General features: G+C 37.8%; 1 protein-coding gene across 1 annotated transcript in view; it reads left to right on the plus strand.

Moving 5' to 3' along the window:
• Window positions 1-22,008, plus strand: part of LOC145990540 (uncharacterized) — a 66,729-nt gene that overhangs the window by 9,877 nt on the left and 34,844 nt on the right. The window contains exon 2 of the mRNA XM_083126233.1: window positions 19,604-19,701. Within this exon, the coding sequence (XP_082982359.1) occupies window positions 19,604-19,701 (98 nt within the window). The remainder of the gene's footprint in view (window positions 1-19,603; window positions 19,702-22,008) is intronic.

Below are 22,008 nucleotides of genomic sequence, written 5' to 3' on the forward strand. Positions count from 1 at the left end.
ACTGAAGCAGTAATAAAAATACACTACAATATCTTAGGTGCGGTTAAGATTATGCCAATGCATAGCAGACTCATGTAAACTGAAGTATTCATGCAAACGAACAATATTTGATGTTCCATTTTTAAAGAAGGCTTCCAATTTCCAAAACAGACATATGTCAGATAACATTGCCTGAGCAGACGCGAGTTAGAAATCACATGGCTGATAAAACAAAGAGAAAGGGAACATATGGTAAAAAACGCTGCAATTTCAGCCAACCTTTACTTAAGACAAGGCCAGTCAGGATTTAGGCTTAAAGATCACCACGTGTTGCAATGCTTTTTAAGGCGTTCTTTACGATATCTCTTAACTAGAACGAAAGTTCGTATGTTCCCACACCTTCTATAACCACACCTTTTGTTTGCGATGCTCTAATGCAATGCACAATAATTATATGTTTGGAGATAGCATGTTTCTTTTTTCAAGAGAATATACATAATTACTGTACCATTCACTCGTACAACAATTGCTTTTGGCATATTTAAAACTTGAAGGTTCTTTCTTAATTTGATTGTATTACCTTTTGTCACGATAAAGTGCGTACCGAAAGCGGAGTTACAGCTTGCTACAGGTTGCAAATGCATGAGCGAAAAAATATAAAATATTGAGATATTTTGGGAGAGGTTACGCGTGTCCTGCAAATATAAAATTAATAACTAAACATTTTTGAATAGAAAAAGTGTCATTTAAATTTGATTTGGTATGTGACTCAAGCCTACAACTTGCAGATGAACATGTGAAAAACTGTGGAAACTGTAATATTCTTAAAAGTAGTAACACAATGTTCTTGCGTCAAATATTGTGCAGTACGTACAGTGATATCCATGAATATTACCGTGCAAATTGTCCATCACCATGTTCGTGCACTTTATTTGACCCAATAAGAGCTTCAAGAATTAAATGAAAACTCTAAAGAAGCTGTTGACAACTTCTGCACCAGCATATATAAAAATCCATCGCTTAAAACCACATAAGGATGTAAGAGAAAAATTAATGAAAATAGTCGTGGACAATTTGCACGGTAATACTCATGGATCCCACTGTTACATATTAACAAGTAATAACATGCCAACTTTTTCTCCATAGCCTGCCTTTTACCATGCATGTACCTTGAGTGATTGAGAGAAACCAAGAAACAACATATAGCACTCTTGAGCAATATATACCTAACATCTGATAGATTGCTTTTAAAATAATAATTTTGTTAAAAACCCGAACAAAACATTCCGTAACCAGACAAGGGAATGGTTATAATAAAATTTACATAAAACGATTTTTTTATTCCTCTTTAGCATTAAAAATAGTATCATTGTTTATTGTCTCAGCTAAGGCGTGCATAATAAGAGAAAAGTTAAAGAAAATGGTCAAGAGACAATTGGACGAGCAATACTTCTGCATCTCACTGTACACGCAACTGACTAGGGCATTGATTCAATTCTGCAATACTTATTACACACCATACACTTATACAGATATGCTCTGTAGATTAATAGATATATTCCCAGTCTGCGATCAAAGATAGTGTCTTCTCTTTATCAATTAGATTTGAATTATAGATTTGATAAATTTTACGGATGTGTAGATAAAATCACCTTTCCATACCTTGTTTTACGAGTAAGTATGTTTCATTGCCAGAATGTGCTGTAGAAAATCAACTTCCTTTCCAGAGACTAAAATTATCATTAAAAGTTCAGATCCGTGCCCTACTTTATAATGAAAAGGTGCGGTGAAATCAATTTTCCCTCGCTGAAGTCATACTGATGGCAGAAACACAGTTATTTCAAGCCAGTCCAGATAAGCATGTGAAAAGATCATTCATTTCCTTCTGACACATTTCTTATCTTCGACAATAACTATGTGATGTCGTAATGTAATTATACGCTTTGTGAGGTTTCTGTATTAATGTCTGAAGGTCTGTTTATTATCTCATTCTCTTCAAGTATCGTTGGGTGGAAAAATTCGTGACTGAAGGATTGCGAGCGTTAGGCGTTTCGCTCCAAAATGTTGGCGGCGCCACCAGTCTCGCGCTCGCTTGAGAAGTGAATCTGTGGCATATCCTGGTAGTTGTCAATGCACTTAAGACGTATTGAGATTACGAGCTGTCATGAATTCTTATTAATCAGTGGTTTAGCATAGCCACACCCTGAAAATCAACACGAAATACACTATGGAGGTATTATTTAAGAGAATATCACGTATTTCTGGTATTAGGTTAAATGATGGTACTGACTGCAAGGATTACTTATTATAGCCTAATTATTCTCTTTGCAGTTCTGGGAAAACTATTTAAGAAATGACGTAACAGCAAAAGTACCACCCTAATCTTGGACAACTTGCAATTCCAGTTCACAGTATGCGTGGGTTCGTCAAGTACAATGGGATCCATGAGTATTACCGTGCAAATTGTCCATTACTATTTTTCATAAATATTTCTCTTACATCCTAAAATGCGTTTTTAAGCAATGGATTTTTATGTATGCTGGTGAAGAAGTTGTCAACAGCATGTTTTGAGTTTTCTTGAAGCTCTTACTGGGTCAAATAAAGTGCACGAACATGGTGATGGACAATTTGCACGGTAATACTTATGGATCCCACTGTACAAAATATTTGTTCTTCCAGTGTACTGCTTCAGCAAAGGCTGAACGAAGTAAATTTACGGGACAGATGTTCGTCCTTGTCAACCACTGGTATTTCTGAAATTATTCTAGAGCTGAAACATTAAAATTGGGTGGACTAACCAAACAATAAGTCGATCAGCCGTGAATGACAGCAATCCATGAAAAGCAAGTGGGAAACTAGCAAATGCGAAGATTTTATATTTTCTATGCTGGAAATGCTAATTTAGCGACATTAATTGTCTTGTTATGCTAGTCCGTTTGTCTGGGGGTGGGGTCAATCCATTGAAAGTCCACATTTCTAATATTCCGATATTGTCTAAACAATTCGACCTATACGCACGAAATTTGGCGAATTGAAAGAATTGTGAATTATCTACTTGAAGCGAATCGAAATTCACCGGTTCCTCAGAAGTACTAAAGATGCAAGCAAAAATTCGGTAAACATACTAACCTAGCCTGATGCAAGGGATCTCAATTTTATTTCCTGTCTGTAGCAGTCAAACAATGTGACCGTGCATTTTACGTTGTAGATTTTATGAAAGATTCATAGTTGATTATATTTCGAATTAGTGCTCAACGTACAAAATATCAACAATGTGGTATCTATTAATATCACATTTCAAATTCGCCAGATTAAGCGAATTTTGGCTAGAGTTGACAACTATGATCGTTCCACACAGAACTGACACAAATTATATTTCTGGGACTCGAACCCAGAATCTTTGAAAGCGAGATCGTGAAATTCAACACTCAGCAAACACGGTTATCGAGTGACAGTGAGGGGGGGGGGGCAGCAGGAGTATTTTGGGGGGGAGTATTCACCTAAATACTATACAAAAAATCACATTGGGACTACAAGAGCATTTATTTATCTAGTTTTGTCTTATTTGTTCGGGAGGACGGACTGGCCTTCCCCCCTTCCTATGGCGTTGTAACTGCATCGGAAGATAACCTAACTGGCAACCAAATCGGAATGTGATATATCAAACAATACAACGTACACTTTCGCTTTGTGATCACAGGTGGCACTGCAAAAAGAAAATATATTTTTGAGAAAAAATGTTAAATTATAAAAAAATAATTGCATAATTTATACGCAATTATAATAACTTTAATGAATTTTCAAAGAATTAATAAGAAACATGAAATTAGATCAATATAGCAATCGAAATCATATTGATGATTTAAAAGTATTATGGTACATATGAAAAGACGTGGAATTTGTAACTGGTCTGAAATCTAATTTTCAATGAAATTAGATTTCAGAAAAGTAATTTCTAAAGGAAAGTTCATCGAACTATCCAGCCTAACTATTGCCTATTTTTGGGGGAGCAGAAAAGTTTTATAGTATCCTTGCCTTGACTCATCTCACCCAACAGGTCGTTAGGTGCCAGGGCTTGCCCCGGAGTTGATAGCTTCCTGGAGATGAGGCCTCAAAAGGTTTATAGTATAATTTTCAAAGAAAATTCTTTATGTACAATTACTCAATGAAAGGTTAAAGTTTGGAAAGATATAGTATTATTTACAGGGATCGAAGTGGACCGGAGCAAATCGGAACGACGTTCCGGTTCCGTCTCGTCACAAATGGCAATAGACCGTTTCGGTTCGTTATTATTATTAATTTTTGTATACTTTTATTTTCAGTGTGAACTAAGTTCTCAGTACTATTTTATAGTACATACGTTGTATTTATTATACGTACGTATTACAGCAGCATTCATACAAGCTTCCCCTCTACGCGGATAAGTGTTGTTGGCTGAGGGGGGGTCTCATAACAAGAGTATGTTGGTGTCTGTGTTGCCTATCTTTTAGGACCTTGTAGTTCTCGAAGTAAGTCTTGAAGCTTTCCTGGCGACGAATGATGAGAAGATTTTCTCGATCTGTCGTTCATGTGAGATCTGGCAACATTTCTAAGCTTTCGAGAGATAATGCCGTTTTTATAATCTAACCAGATTTCACCTGGTCGCTAGCATGAGAGAATCTTTTCATCATGTATCGTTGCACAAATTTGGGTTCTCTTTTTATTGTAAATCTCTTTTTCCTTCACACTTTCGTATTTTATTTGTTCCCTGATTAATGTAATGAATTAGTTCGTTCGGCATGCTTGTTATTTTCTGATACTATGCTCAGCAGACCTATTGTTGACATGCTGAAGTACAACGCAAAATGACAATATGGAAATATCTTTAGTTGGGCAAACTCATTTTTTAATAAGTATTAATAGGACAAAGTATTAAGATATACACGTTTACTTCAAAAACTTTTCGCAAGTTACCCGAGCCGACTATCATTCACGATTTCGGTGTTCAAAAATTTTAATAAGGGAATGAAAATTCCAGAAGACTCGTTTCCAATGTACTTGATATTATTTGATGTTTATGTAAATATTTTAAATTGTTACGTCAATTGCAAAACAATGTGTACAAAATCAACAGTGCCATCTCTTGGCGTTGAGTATTACTAATAGTGTTGCCCACGAGACGAGACTTTGGCTTGTCTCGTCTCGTGGAAATACTGTGAAATGCTGTCTCGTCTCGAAAATATTCGTTTGTCAAAGGGACACATGTTCAATCTCGTCTCGTCTCGAATTTTTAAAAGCCTGTCCCGTCTCGTCCCGTAGGCAACACTAATTACTAAAAACAACACAACATCGTCGAGCGTACAGTAGAGACAGATACCTGCACGCGAAAGGATCGCTGTACACAACGCCATGTTTTTTTAAGTATAATTACAGTTCGCTCATGCTTTATATACAATAAAGCCACGTATAATCGGTACGCGAGTGTTTTTATCAATTATCATAATCTCAGCGCTGAAGGATGCACAACAGTCCGGAGCTGCAACAAACATTAACTGTTATTAATTGTGGTACAGAGCGTTATTTCACTAGTCGTTAATCTCGTCGCTGTAGTAATCAGTGACAAAAGAAAGAAAAGGAAAACAATACCATGGTAACGAAAGTAAAGAGTTACGTTTCATGAAAATTTCCACTTCCAGCCCTGATAGTCTACGAAATTTCACCCAGGGCTTAAAAGTGAGACGGAACGCACGATAACAAATAATAGCAACAACTAACCAACTTGGAGAATAGGCGAAACCATTCTTCCCAGCAAAATAGAACTGATAATAGTAGTAGTAGTAGTAACGCGGAATAAGCAATTAGGCAAACGTTAGGTTATTGACTTGAGAAACGGGTGTGGAATGAGCGTTGGAATCGAGAGCGAGCGAGGACATTGGCGAATATACGAGACAGAGTAAAGATCGCGGATGGTGAGAGGGAATGGAAGTGGGGGACGATTATTGGACAATGGTGCGTGAACAGAGTGAATTCTGACAGGGAAGTCAGACATGTGACAATTGAGAGGACAAGTGTGGAAATAACCTTCATCTAATTGTGAGGCATGTAATATCCTCTTCTAGACAAATCCATATCGGTTCAGTCATGGAGAGTGTAAAACTCAATTATTGTACATGTAGGTTCTCTTGCCATAACTTTGAATGTAACCTGTCGCATATATCACATTTAGGCCAAGCGAGTGAAAAATGAATGATGAATAACTACACCACCCAATACAATCTAAAGGTCTCTAGTTCGATCCGAACGCAGTATTAGCATTGCGTTACGTGGTGGAGATGCTGGTTATCGATTCCAGTACCTCTCACACGCCAAGCGAGTGCTCTACCATCTGAGCTAGAAGAACAATACCAATAAATACCATTGTTACTTGAATATGCATTTATTATTATTGCTTGTTGTAGCAGTAGTAGTTCTCGAGTCTATTCATTTGTGGTTGTCGGATTCACCCGAGAATACGTACACTCACTGGCAATAACAATGGGACATCTAGATCCTGAAATGTTTGCTTCCCTGCAAGATGTTATGCGTGTTGCCTAACTCTACGGCGTTAAGTGGATTTTAATATCAAATTTTCAATGACAACTTCTACCAACGCCGTAGAGATATGCAACACACATAACGCCTTAAGGGGAACGATAATTTCAGGATTTAGGTGTCCTATTTTTATTGCCGGCGAGTGTACAAGTGACGCAACATTTGTATTAGATTAAGTTCTCCGAATGAACTAGCCACAATGGTGGACCATGAAGAGAGCTTGCAGATCATTCAAGAGCGATTTGTTACGTCATATGGGAGAGCGTGACAATTATTTATGGCTCCATTGTTATCCTGTCAAGCAGAAATGTACCATTATCGTCGACGCACCATCAGCGTGTGGCAAATGACTATATCGACACGCACAAAAAAGTCGTTCCACGGTGGCTAAAGAGCTTGAATGGAATGCTGCCTGGCCAATTGAAGGAAGAAAAGATGAAAGAAAAAAATTAGGTCCTCCCTCGCTCAGGGGCGGGGCAGAGGCCACGGCCGGCCGACCCCTGGTAGAAAGCGTTTCTGTCTGTCTGTCTGTCAAGGCGTGGCTGAACTCTTGGGGTCAAGTCACGAAATAGATGTCTGCGAGAATGTGGACGTTTCGCGATCGCCCGCTACGTTTTCCTCGGTGTTGGCCAATGGAAGGAGTTGCGAATTGTTTCAGCGTTTGTCGCTACTGCATGTTCTGGAATGACCTCTCTTTCTCGCTCCTTCAAGATTGTTTCAAGTCATCGCTTTTTCTCATTTTGTGCTATGGCTACGAAATTTTGCATCTATTGCTGAACATATACCGGGTGTCCCAGACGTCTTTCCCTGATTACAAACATTATTCATATCCGCTATATGCAAGGTAGAGATGTGAAAGTGGTGCCAAAATGTTGGTAAAGTAACCAAGTTTTTTTGTTCCAGGTTAGAGTCACGTGCCTGTAGTGTAGCAGTGTCAGTGCCCAGAAAACCGGAAATGTTCACAAATCAGGAAAAAGCTCGGCATGTCCTCTGATATCACGAGACCCGGTCACCAATAACAGTGCAGAGGAACTTTCAAATGCACAGAATTCTTTCGTCTAGAATATCTGCCATCAATAAGTTGGTATTTAAAAAATGGAATTTATCTTCATTCCCAAATCCTGTCAAGTCCAAGTCAAGAGCATTAATTCCGGATTCCTTGGCACTGACACTGCTACACTACAGCCACATTACTGAAACCTGCAACAAATAAACTTGGTTAGTTTTCCAACATTTTGGCACCACTTTCACATCTCTACATTGCATATAGCGGATATGAATAAAGTTTGTAATCAGGGAAAGACTTCTGGGACACCCGGTATTACTGTGACTGAAATGAAATTATGTGTGTGAAATATGCAATTTTTGGTTGACCGTGAACTTCCCTTGTCCCCCACCCCCAATTCTAGACGCCCATGATCGCAGATCTATGAGCCAAATTGCGAGACAAGGAGAAAAAGGAGGAATACAAAGTATAGGAAAATGCGGTGATAAGAGAGACAGACAAAGAAAGAGATTGATAGATTTGCTTTATTTTACTTCGCTTTTTTGTCCCAATTTTGGCTAATTTGCGCAGATGGGGATGAATGATGACATGAAATTGATGAATGGACACTCACAAACATCCATGCCTAGGCCAGGATTCGAACCCGGAACCCAGCGCGATGTGCTAACCACTCCGCCACGGGGGCCGGCTAAAACTTGAGAGAGAATGAGAGAGAGAGAGAGAGAGAGATGGAACTGAAAGGAAGGCAGATAACGAGGGAAAAACAGATGGAGACGAAGATTGACAGAGAATGAGAGACAGAATGAGAGACAGAGAGAGAGAGAGAGGGGGGGGGGGGTGATTGAGAAAAAGGAGATAAAAAGAGAAGAAATTGTTCTGGTATTGAAATTAGTTCTGTAAGGTGGCTCCCCTACTGCATCAGCAACAGGACCGGATTTATGGAGGGGCTTATAGCAGGCCCGTACCCAGTATGGAGGCCAAGGGGGCCATGACCCACCCTCGAGCCATGAAATATTTTGATGCAAATCTACAAAAATAACATGGATAATTTTTAAGATTTTGCAAGAATTCAGATTTTCTTCTTGTATAAATGAATGGGTTGTCTCTGGAGAGAGGCAGACTCCAGAAGTCTGCAGTCTACTATATTTAGTAATTTTTGTTTTATAACCATTTATGCGAAGCTACTAAATGTTCCAATTTGGCCGGGGCAGTTCACCATATTTACTCCCTGTTTTGACTTTTTTCCAAATGCAGTCTTGACGAAGAAATGTCCTCTTTTTGTGGTTAATTCACATTCAGACATGTTCTTCATTATAAGGATAGTTCCATAGCGTTCGTTGGTGGTCACATTCAGGGTACGAATTCCCATGGCGGAAGGGGGATCTCCCACCTTCCCACCAACGATCTTGTTCTATTAAAATTTTTTCCTCATTAAAATTTTCCGAGGGTAAGAGTTTGTTTCATAACAACAAATATAAGCAAATAGTTTGGACTTCAAACATACTTTACTAAGAATAACATCATAAACACATACAAAGAAGGAATAACAAAGAATGATGTCTGCCTGTGTGCGAATGTTGCATCCATCTTTTGTTCTCTCTCTCTCTCCCTCTCTCTCTCTCTCTTTAGGGCTGGTAACAGCATGGGGTAAAAACGTACATCTACAGTCATAGATGAGATTTTAAAATTATATCAAATTGGACTAGTAAGAAATAGAGCTGTAGCTGCGAAGGTGGTTGTCATTGTCACCCTAGGCCCTTGGAATATAGAAATTAGACCGACCTGTTATTTATCTCCCATTTCTCACCTCCTTTCGTCGGAAATAAAACATAGCATTTACATGTTCATTTAATAGGAAACTAATGTCTTCTTGAAGTTTCTAATTTTTGTCCCTCCACCTAGTTATCTTTAATTTGCAATAGATTTTGCAGATGTGAACAATAACACACACTGCTTGAATGAAGATGGTGTGGGATGCACAACCGACTGTCCTTTTATTAACCACATTTCTTGAATGCTAAGTTTTCTTTTCATCGGATTCAGCGGAAAAGAGGTACATAAGATATCAACAATGTCTAAGTATGCCAGCTACATCTAGGTGTGGGGGGTGCGAAAATCATTCTCGTCCTGGGCGCTGAAATCTCTAGCTACAACTCTGATAAGGAAATATTTCCTTTTCGACAGACCATTAATACTATATTTACACCATTATAAAAATATAACACAATAAAAGTATGAAAATTTAATCATCATTTTTAATAAAAAGCAATAATTAAATAATATCTAACATTTATTAAAACATTTCACTTATAATTTGTTTATATGTGTTTATAAATTAATTAATTATTTAATAATTGACATATATTTCATGACAATTATATATATATATATATATATATATCCAAGGTTTCGGGCTTGGCCCCACCCCTCAAAAAATCCTGGGTACGGGATTGGCTTATAGGATTTTAGCCCCGGATTTCCATCTGCAAAGGGGCCTTCACTGGAAAGAAAACATCCTTTGAAAAGGGCTACAAAATGGGGAAAAAACGAAAGAATTAAAAATACTAAAACAGCAAGAATGTGGAAGAACTTGGCCTAACAACTGTTAACAAAAAGAGTGTGTGGGTGTGGCATGAGACGACAATTGATACTGCACACATGGGCCCCCCTTTCAGATAAGGAAAACAATGCCTGCTTCTTCTTCCCTTCCTTTTACTTGTAATTTGTCTCTTTCCGCGCGTCTACTTTCTAGCTATCGATCACCTCTCACTCTTAGTACCTCTTCGTTCGTGTTTAGTTTCTCGCTTCTTGATCATTTCTTTTTCTATGTTTTCCCTTCATATTTTCTCTGTTTTTTCTTTATTCTTTCTCTATTGATCTTGTGATGTTTCTTCTTCTCTCTTTCTATTTCACTCTTTCTTTCTCGTGCTTCTCTGTTTCTCTCCTTTGCCTCTCTACTGCTTTCTCTCTCTCTCTCTCTCTAGCTTTATTTACTTCTATTCACTTCTATTTATTCTTTCTTTCTGTCTCACTTCTTATCTCTTTTCCCTTTCTCTCACATTTTTAATTCTTTCGCTGTATATCTGTATCGCTTTTCTTTCTCTTTCATCTCAGTCTGTGTTTACCTCGCTTCTGTATTTCATTTATTTACTCTCTCTCTCTCTCTCTTTCTTTATTTCTCTGTCTCTCACGTATCTCTTCTCTTTCCTATTCTCTCGGTCTCTCCCTTTCTCCTATTCTCTTTTCCCTATCTGTCTTAAAGCACTTCTTTCTTATGATGGCAGGTAAACGCATGGGCGTATCCAGCGGGACCGTGGGGACATTTTCTTCCCTCTGGAAAATTAATTTGTGTAATTGCAAAAGTTATAATACAACTTTTATGATTTTGACTGCTCATTTGAATGCAAATTTTTTTTCAAACATTAAAATTTGGTCCATCCGCTGGGAATTTTGAAAAAAATATAAATTTTAAATTTTGCAAATATTAATTGTCTCCCCTCTGGAGAAAAGTCCGTATGATGCAAACATACAGGGTGAGTCGAAAGTCCCTTAACTCCCCCTATAAAATCTGGGTACAATTGGTCATGATAGAAACATGTTAGGCCCGGGGGAACCACAGCTGCCTGTGTCAAGCAGAGGTTCGCCATATTGCATTCAACTCAATAATTTTAAATGGAAAGGGGGTAATTCATAGGCGTAGCCTAGGCACACCCTAATGGACTGCTTTATCAAAGAGAATTAAAGACAGATATTTCAATAAGAGAGAAAATAAGCGGCAGTTTGTAAGAAGTTGAAAATGTCATTACTTGGTACAAACGTGTGCATTATCGCTGATGAAACGAGTGTCTGTAGTTTTTCGATTGTTTGATGTCATTGGAGAAAGAAGATATTTACTGCATTCTACTCTGTACTACAGCGATTTTCTTCTATGCCTGTCACAAGCTGCACGTGTGAGAGAGAGCTTTTTCCAAGCTGACCCAAGTTAAAACTAAATTAAGAGCAAATCAGAAGCAGGATAGATTGGAAGCCCTGCTCTTGCTATTTGTGGAACAGGAAAAAGCTTAGTCTATTGATGTAAATGAAGTTATTGATGAGTTTAAGAACATTGTACCTTTTCACAGACGTCTCTTGTTATACATAACGTGTATTTTGATGTATTTGTATGTAACATTTATGAACATTTTGTTTGTGTGTAATTTCTATGCAATTTGATTTTCTTCTACTACATATATTCGGAAATTTTCAACACTGTCATTTAGTGAATTTATATTCCTTTACAAACATCAGTGCAGTTAACGAGCCAAGTGATTGTGTTGCAAAATATGCTATTAAAAAGGTACAAGACCGCATTTCTTTCCTTTGTGCACACCCAAATAAAGTTCTAGCTACGCCTATGGGTGATGTGATATATCAAATCAGGCTAGAATTTCACGAGAAATGCATTGGTGAAGGTTTTTGCAACGTATTTTTAACCAGTAAAAAGTTTCCGCTTGAAAATATTTTTGAACGCTATCATGGCTATATGTAAATGACAACTCACAATGCTTAAAAGGACTAGATACCGAAGGAGCATTCTTCATACCACACATATTTCACCATTGGCTTTGAACTTGCCACTTAAATCAGCAATAGTGGGTGTTGGCCGTGAGATAGGCAACCACTGAAGACAACGCCAGAGGGAGTCAAACTAGTTATCCACCGGATGAAATCTCCCACAGTAGGCTATCTCGGACAGATCCGACTGCTAAATCATTCATATATGCAACCGCTTACCTTGCAAAGCAAGTGTCCACACACGAACAGTGCGGTGCCCGTGAATACTGACAGTGTGGAGCAAGGTTGGGAGAATGGCGTAACTTGTCGCACGCAGCCTTGACTCCTCAACTGTTTCTGCCCCAGTTTTTTACTTATAGGGAACGCTCACTCTATACGGTCCGACTGTTTCGCTACTTACACGCAAGATGGCGCACAAGTAGCCTCCCTCCTTTTTTAAGGAGAATCACAAGTATTATATCAGGAACAGCATTTAGTTAGCACCTATCGAGCTTAGTCTTAATATTTGCCAGTGTTGTTGCTAGACGAGGGTAGGGTGGAGCACGTTCCCCTTCAGAAAAGCAGCTACTCCCCTTAGTTCCCAGTGTATAAAAAAATATTTTGACAAATAAAATGGCCCGTTTAATTATGTATGCTAATTACATGTTTCACTCAATATTTTAATATAATATATGGAGTCAGTGAAATGTTGGCATTCCTTTAGTAAAATTTTTCATTAATTATATAATCGAATTAACATTTGATAGTGGGCGAAATGATTTTCAATGTCTTAATAGGTAGTCAACGTATTTTTATTGCATAGACTAACATATTTTCTTCAATTGCATTAATAATGCTCTCCTCAGAGTTTCATTAGAATTGTCTCAGAAATTCTTACTGGAAAAGACTTGTCTACAATATTCATACCAATACTTAATCGAATATAAAGGATATTTAAAAAAAAACTAAATTATAAGAAATTTCTAAAGATGAAGAATATCTCTATTGTTATGGCTAATATATTAATACATGTCAAGTTATCCAGAAACGAATATTTAATTAAATAGTTGTAGTACATATAATAATAATAATAATAATAATAATATACAAAGCCAATAAATAACAGTGGGAAATAATACTTGTAATTAATGGCAACTTTTAATACTTTACTCTTCCTTGAACTACTGTAAACCTCTCCCTTTACACTTTACAGTATGTGCATATATACGACCGTGTACTCCAGAAGTAAATATCAGTACGGCGGTTGAGTGTTAAAACTGCGGGGGGGGGGGGGGCAAGGATGGTATACTTTTCTTGGTAGAAAAGGCTTAGCATTAAGGGGCCATAGTGCGAGGGGTGAAAGTGTGGGGGAGTAGGCAATCACCCCCACACCCCCATATCGCAGCCACTGGAAAATATATTTATATATTTTCTGAAATTTTAAGTTGCATGGGAATTGAGTACGGTTGTCAAGAAATTAATTAATTCACAGTCCAGTATCTCATGTTTATCATATTGCTGCTTTTTCAAAGAGTTTCTTCTTTCCAGTGTAGGCCCCTCTCTAGATGGAGCCCCTGCCCCCCTAATTTCAGGCCTAGTTTAACTCGCCTTTGCTCTTACTTCGTGTGATCACTAGGGAACGGAACTTTATGTGCTAAAAAACACAGAAATATTTATTTTTTATGTGTCATAAATGTTGAAAATATGTGATAAAAACAGGAAAATATGTGACAAAAATAAAAACATTTGGTAACAAAAACAAACTATAACATGCATTTTAAACACCTGAAATTAGTTTCTAAATGATTACCTCTTAGCGAGCAATTTTTTGGAAGAGTTGCAGTGGATCACCATAGTTTTTTCCAAATTCTCCATTGTAAATCTGTGACGATTATCTCTAAAAAGCATCTTATATTGTGAGAAAGATCGCTCCACGTCACAAGAAACAATTCTTGCATATTTGAATCACGAAATGTCACTAACGCTTAAGTTTTCCAAAGCTTCCTCTTCCTCTACTTCACTTTCCAAAACACATGCAATTTGGCACAAAGTTTGAAAACCTTGTTTTTTTCCCAAAAAATTCTGTACATTTAGACACTTAGATCCAGTGAGTTCTTGCAGTTTCGATTCTACTATACGGACTTTAACAATGGAAGCTGCCAAAGTGTTCGCGGACGATTCAAGCTTTCATATGGAATTAGAGAGAATGGACAGGTTTGTTGAGATGTATGCCAATTCGACTTTTTCGGAGGGCTCCATCAACAGTTCTTGCAGAATTCTTCTTTGTCGAGATCATTTACAACAGATACAATTTTTTCAAACTTCTGGGCATAACATCTGCATCCAACCAAGTGCCCCATCGCGTAACTACAGGTGTAGGGGGAAGGGGAACCTCAGGACATTTTTGTTTAAAATTGTCTATTCTTCTAGCCAACTTGATAAAAACTTTCTTGCCATTTGAAACCAGTTTATCGACATTGGGATAAAGAGCTCTTTTCTTTTCACATATTCTATGCAACGCATGGCCACACATTTAACGTGCACCATTTTGGGGTAGCTAACGGCAAGGCCTACTGCAGCTTTTTACATGTAAGCTGCAGCATCTGTCACGAGGAGAAGAACATTGTCAAATGTTATGCCTTCCGGCCACAATAGCTGCATTGCTTCATTAAAAAGCCTTGCTATCATTACGTGTAGCCAGCCCCAGCTACTACTTACAGCTATTTTCTCCCAATAGGATCGTAGGCGAGGTGCCAGAAGTCTGCCAGCGAGGGTGTTCAAAGACAAAACAAACCTAGCACTCTCGATATGAAAGAGGTGCAGAGTAGCCTATAAACATTTTTCCTTCGAGGATTTCGAGGTGGATGAAGTCAATGAGCGATTTTATGTATTTAAAATGAAAATTCGCAAAATATGTATTTACATACGGAAAACTGGAAAATATGTGTTTTTATGTAAAATAAAATTTGCTGTGTTGACATATAAGGCTATAATCAGAATTTTGGCAAAAATGAGGGTCTGTATCTTATCGCAGAAAAAACATTTAATTACCTAAAGTTCCTTTCCCTAGTGATCACCACGTGATTTCCAAACTATCTAAAGAAAAAATATTTCGGATTGCAACACTGCACAGAACTCCTAACATACGATGCCTTACATGCCTTGAATCCCGTATTTCATTTCCGTCTAAATGCAATGTCGTGTCTAACAGCATTTCCCTTGATATGTTCGATAGCTCCAATCACAATTCGCGAAATAAATCTTCTCGCGCTGGGGCCTTTGAGAAAATTATAGCCTGCGGACAGATGAAATATTGCATATGTGGCGTTCACACTTTCACCCACGGCGAGGAAGACAGATGGACCAGTACGGTTTCACTTGTGAGATTCGGCACTTCGTGTGTGTCAATGTGACCTTTCGCTGCAATTATTCGGCCACCAGGAGTGTGCGAGAGTTACGATTCATGACAGAAAGGTCTTTGTTCAATACTCACTTATGTATGGTCATTAGATTGTCGAAGTGGTTTCGAAATGGTTATGTGGGTTTGCCTTGCCAACACTAGAAAGTCATAAATAAATTTTAGCTAGTTCTTTGCAAGGACGTATTTAGGGGGGAAGGGATCCAGGGATCCGGACACCCTCGAAAGACTTAGTCAATACTAAAATTGAATAATGAAAATATATCTGTTGTATAATCGATGGTTATTAATTTCCTTCTGAATTTATTGGAAGGCAAGGATTACATTGGGATCATACGGCTTTGAATGACATAACCAAAGAAGATTTATGCACACCACTACTTATAATAACACGCATAAAATATTAATCAGGAACTTTACTTTTCTCCAACTGCATCTAACATCCTTTTTGCTATTGAATAAATATTCAATTCTTCTCATTCATTTCACTGACAGGGCATTTGCTTTTATACAAATTATTCTGATCTTAATACAGTGTAAGATAGATGATGAATATGCATTGTTAAAGGTTTCTCTATTCTATATTTTACCTATTTATGTAATAATAATATAATGTTAATCTATACATTGTAATTAGTAATAATTTGATTTAATATTATTTCAATTTAAAAATTATTATTATTATTATTATTATTATTATTAGTAGTAGTAGTAGTAGTAGCAGCAGCAGTAGTAGTATTCCCGAGACACTTCGTTCGGATCCCCCAAACATATTTCTAGATATGTGCCTGGTCTTATTGGCTCCCTTATCCATTTCATCCATTCCGTATTTATATTAGTCCTATAATGATAACTCGTATTGTATCCTTGACTTAATTTCCTGTTTTGTTTGGGAACTATTGAAGTTATTGAATGAAGAAGACTAAAGTGTCAGGTCATGTGGTACGAATGGGAGAGGGAAACGAATTTACAGGATTCTTGTTGGGAAACCTGATGGTAAGAGACCAGTAGGAAGGCCAAGACCAAGATGGATGGATAACGTTGAAATGGACCTAAAGGAAATCGGTAAGGATGGAAAAGATTGGATTGATCTTGCCCAGGATAGGGACAGATGGAAGGCTTGTGTTACTGCAGTCATAAACCTTTGGGTTTAGCGATTAGCGATTAGCCAAAAGTAGCAGAAAAGCTAAGTGAAATTCATCAAATCAATCAATGAATCAATCAATCATTTGAGAGCTTTTTCTTGTACAAAGGAGAAACAGCTGTACTGGATTTTCATTCATCCGGTGGGTCTAGTACAAGTCTCCTCAAAGATAATAATAATAATAGTAATGTAAAAAAGTAACGTGCTCCCCTGTGCATTGTACCAGGCCATGAAAGCGTATAGGAGGTGTGAAGTTAGGGCCCCGCACTTTCATGTTCACGGCCGAAGCTGGGGGTGATGTGATCAGCACGACGCCCCTGGCCGCCTTAACCCCCCAGAGTTTTCTCCAGTTACCCACTTTATACGACGCTGGGTGGGCGCCGGAGCAGCTTGAACAGGTGGGAAAAATCCCAGTTCTCCTCCGATCGAACCAGGGTCTCTCGTATGGTAGTCAGACGCCCTAACGACTGTGCTACATAATAATAATAATCGTAATAATACAGTAGTTTTATATTAGTTTGTACTAGTTCTTATTGTATAATAATCATTATTATACTACTACTCTTAAATAATAATAATAATAATAATATTTATTTTTCTAGTCAAGCTTCATCACCGTTAGATCTCTACAAAAATTTCTAGCGACCCCCATACCCACGGTATATATCTGTGAACGAGCTTCGAAACGGCAAGATACCCACTGCAATTCTTAACAAGATATCTTTCTGCACTTCCACACACAGGCTTAGCTCGGTTATCTCACAGTCATCGATCGAGCTTACAACTTAACTTTAAAAGCAGCTTCTGCGTTAACGCTTTACAGCATCCCCCATTAACCAACTTTTGCCCTCACTAATTGGCGATTCGGAGCTCACAAAACTCACGAGAAACCCGTAAAACCTCCACAGTCCTTGGCCCAGTCCCGTCTCTTGCACACATTACATTCTAAGATCTTTCTTTCTGTCTTCTGTTTTTTTTTGAGTCACGTTTTGCATATGTGCGTTGAACAGTTATCATATTCCTTCGGGCATTTTGCAGGACCCGAGGCGAACCAATTCTTTCGTGCATGCAGCCCGCTGGCATTTTTGCATGAGCTTTTTTCCAATGCCCTTGAGCCAAAATTAGCAAATGCCGTTGGGCTTATCTTGGCTTCACAATACAGCAGTGTTGCCAACTATTGTAGTTTGTCATCTGAAAAATCAACATGAGAATGAAGTAAAATAAATGAAGCGAGATGTAAGGAAAGAACAGAGAAAAGGGGATAAATAAAGAATAGAGAGATAGAGAGAGAGGGGGGAAACTTATATTAGATATAAAGAAAGAGGGGGAATGAAATGAAGAGACACAGAAGCGGGGGAGAAAGAGATAAAAATATATGAACAGGATAAATCAGAGAGAGAGTAGAGGAAATGAGAAAACGAAACAGATGGAGAGAGAAGGGAACATATAGAAGAAAGAGAGAGACAAATATATAATACAGTAAAACCTGTCTATCCCGGAACATGATGGTTCCGAGCACAATTTTCCGTCTTAACAGTTTTCCTTGTTACACAGGGTTGACTTTAAATACAGTATAGAGCGCTGCAGGAAATAATGGAAACACAGATTTACATTTCGCATTACTTATAATGTAGAGTACTAATGCATGTACGTACATGAATAAAAATGCGATACAGTCGCAATAAGCATAGCAGAGATTACAATTATGTAACTACACAACATGCTGGTACACTTTTTACACGATTGTAAGAACGTACAGTACGCACACTTATGTATCTTTTCGAACCCGGGACCCCTGGCGTCGTAGCGCGATGTGCATAGAGGGAAACAGAAAGATTGAAAGATGGAATAAGAGAGGTGAAGAAAGATTAAGATAAAAGTGAAGAAAAAGAAAGAATCAAAGAGAGATAACAAGAAAAATAGAAAGATGACGAAAGAACAGAGGAGAAATAGACAAAGAAAGGTAGAGAAAGAGGGTAAGAGATGAAAGAATGAAACGGAATCGTAACGGCTATGAGTAATGTAGCGCATTCTTTCATATCGACAATGTTACCGACAAGCGAGTGGCAACAGAGGAGTGTTCCACTTACAGTATTGCATTGTTTTCTTGCGAGCGAAAGAAAATAAAGGAAGAAATTTCCGTCTTACTGAGAATAAAAACATTCCGTTTCCGCGTTAAGGTTTCAGGCATAAAATCTGTCCATTCTGGGCACTTTTTCCCCCGTATTTACAGGTTTCCTTCTTATAGATGTTCCGGGATATGTAGTTTTTACTGTAATACGTATAAAGAAAGGAACGAAGAAAAAAATAAGCAACATAGAGATGGGAGGGAAAGAGAGAGAGAGAGACTTAAATTTGAGAGAATGAAAAAGAGATTGAGATAGAAAGAATAAATATTAGAAGGAAGGGAGAGAAGGAAATGAAGAGAAACTAAACAGAAGATGAAAAAGATAGAAACATGACAAAGTAATGTACCATAGACAGAGAAATATTGAAGAACAAATGAAGTAAACACGAACAGAAAACTAAGACTAAGAGAGGAGGGAAGAAAACAGACTAAAAGGTATAAGGTAAGAATATGCAATTTTCCTTTATTCCCCTGCTTACGCCAGTGAGAACAGTAATCGGTTGAAGTAAACAACCATATTTTCTCCGTAAGAGCATAAGAGGAGTTATCTCGATGTTATTAATTTTAATACAATTATGTCTTCTTCAAAGTCACAACTTTTACAGATATTTTCGACGGGTCAAAATCTGTATATACAGCGATACTCTTTGCAGTACTTAATATCAGTTCCACTTGAAGCACTAAATTACTATTATTAGTTGAGAGGTATATTGTATAATAGTCTGTACTTGTTAATGAAATCTGTTGCTTTCTTTATATTTACGCAGGTCTGCCATCTGCTGGCGAAAAAAAGAATAAAAGTCATTGTGATTATTTTCATTTCAGGGAACGCTTACACCTTGCTGGGAATATGAAAATTGTGTTTTTTATATTGGCGCTGTTTGGGTGCCATTATGTGGTGTCAGAAGAATCGCCCCCTTCAGGTAAGTTATGGAAATTTTTCTTTCCTACAGTTTTTTACTAATTTTATCTTCACTTCACTTGCCGATTTCCTGTGAAGTACTGGGAATTACTATGAACTGTGACAACAGTGCATTAAACGTCTTCAAAGCGTATATCGTGTTTTCCATTTTTAGTGATCAGTTCTACAGGGTGTCCTTAAAGTTTAAATATTTTTCTTCAATTTAAGTTGACGACTTCTGGCTCACAGGCAGTAGCGCCAACTTGAAATAGATTTTGGGCGGGGGTTAGATTGGTATAAAGGATATATATTCACATGTATATTCCTCTCTAAAGCAGTGTTTCTAAACCTCCAGTTGGGCTCAAATTCAATTTTTGAAAGTCGATGCCGCGATGTCCAAGGGGGTACGGACCCTCCCAGAAGGACTTACCAATAACATTAAATAATGAAAATAGACGTGTTGAGCATTTGTTGTATAATGAAGAGTTATATATTTCCTTCAAACTTACACGAAGGATTATATTGGCATCTTACGGCTTTGAATGGTAGTATCGAATGACAATATCATAAAATATTTATCAGGAACTTTACTTTTCGTCAACTGAATCTTGATTGATTGATTTTTACTTCGCATTTCTGCCACTTTTGGCTAATCACGAAGATGAGGATGAGTGATGATACAATGAAATCGATAAAGGGACACTCACGAAAACCAATGCCCAAGTCGGGATTCGAACCCTGAACCCCTGACGTCGTAGAGCGTGATCTGAATCTAATATTCTGTTTTCATATTCAACATATATTGAATTCTTTACCTATTTGATTTCCTCGCCAGGGTACTGTTTTAAAAAAAATACAAATCCTGACGATCTACACTTTATATCTATTCTTATGCCATCATTTCTTACCATTCATGTAATAGTAACAATAGAATATTAATTAAGTTACATATTTTAATATAGTTATAATTTAAACATTTATATTATTTCTGCTACACTTGGTTCGAGCCCCCCCCCCCTTACGAAATACATTTCTAGATACGTGCCAGTTAAAACCGTCCCTTTAACAGTTTTGGAAAATCAACTCACAAGTGTTGCAACACACGCTCAGATACAGTGCACCACAGCACTTCAAGTTTCTAAAGGCTTAATTGGGTTCGCAAACCAGTTCTCAAGTAATTAATTCCCTATTGATGGATGGTTACTTGAACCTGGCTCCAATACAAGGTTCATCCTTTAGCAGCTGATAAGAACTGCAGATTTTTCCAACCGATAAGAAGACAGCAAACGTTCGAAGACCTGCTCCTGCAGAAACATTGGGCGGGGCAGCGCTCTCGACACCAGAGTATTGCATTGCGATTCTTGTCCAATCACGGTGACTGATTATATCGTAGAACAGGGTCACGTTATCCTTTTGTTCGTTCCAAGCGATTGGAACAATGTTATTATGCGACCGCTACTCGGTAGACCTTGACGTATTTTATGCGTTCGAACGACACGCCGAATCCGTTAGAAGTGTGAGTGAGAATATCAGCTTATGACAGATGACTGAACTGATAATGGAACCTTTTGTGGGTGTAGACATTATGGAAATATGCCTAAGATTGTGAGGACGCACTGAATTCTTTCTAAGGTGGTAGGGGTGAAATTTTAGAATTGTGTCCTTACGTTGAATGTATTCATAGACGCACGTAGAAAAGGTCAAAGGACAGTGGTGCAAGAACATTTTTGATTTGGGGAAGGGGGTACAAAGTTCAAACTCCACATATGAATTTGCATGTGCATGTTTGAGTATGGAAACGCGCACACACATACACACACAGGCGTAACTTGGCGGGGGCAAGGGCACTCCCCCCCATAAAATTTATTAAAAATTGACAAGTTCATGGTATTCTTGTTAACCACCTGGGACCTCAGGAGCAAAGACATTTTATTATTTTTGGTTTCCGCAAAAGTAACCGTTATTTAAAAAAATAATTCTTGACTCTGATGAAAATCTTTGCGATTCTACCTGCCCATTGTTAAGCACCAAGATCGTAACCCCCCCTCCCCCAAGTTACACACAAACACACAGGGTCATTCCATTTCACCACAAATTTTGAAGATCCTATTTCCATAACCTCGCACTGCCAATAAAAAAACAGTTTATTAACAAAAAATTGATTTTTCCGCAAATATTATGGCTATATTCAAAGTAGCTTCTAAGAGGTTTTAAATAGTATTTAAGCATTGAATGCAATATTTAGTTTTCTCTTTCTTGTTTCATAAGAGAAAGTGTTTTCAGCCAATGCATATAATGGGTGAATAAGGAAATAAGAAATTGTCATTCA

The sequence above is a fragment of the Lepisma saccharinum genome, chromosome 7 (assembly GCF_977018435.1).
Source record: "Lepisma saccharinum chromosome 7, izLepSacc3.1, whole genome shotgun sequence".
Taxonomy (NCBI): domain Eukaryota; kingdom Metazoa; phylum Arthropoda; class Insecta; order Zygentoma; family Lepismatidae; genus Lepisma; species Lepisma saccharinum.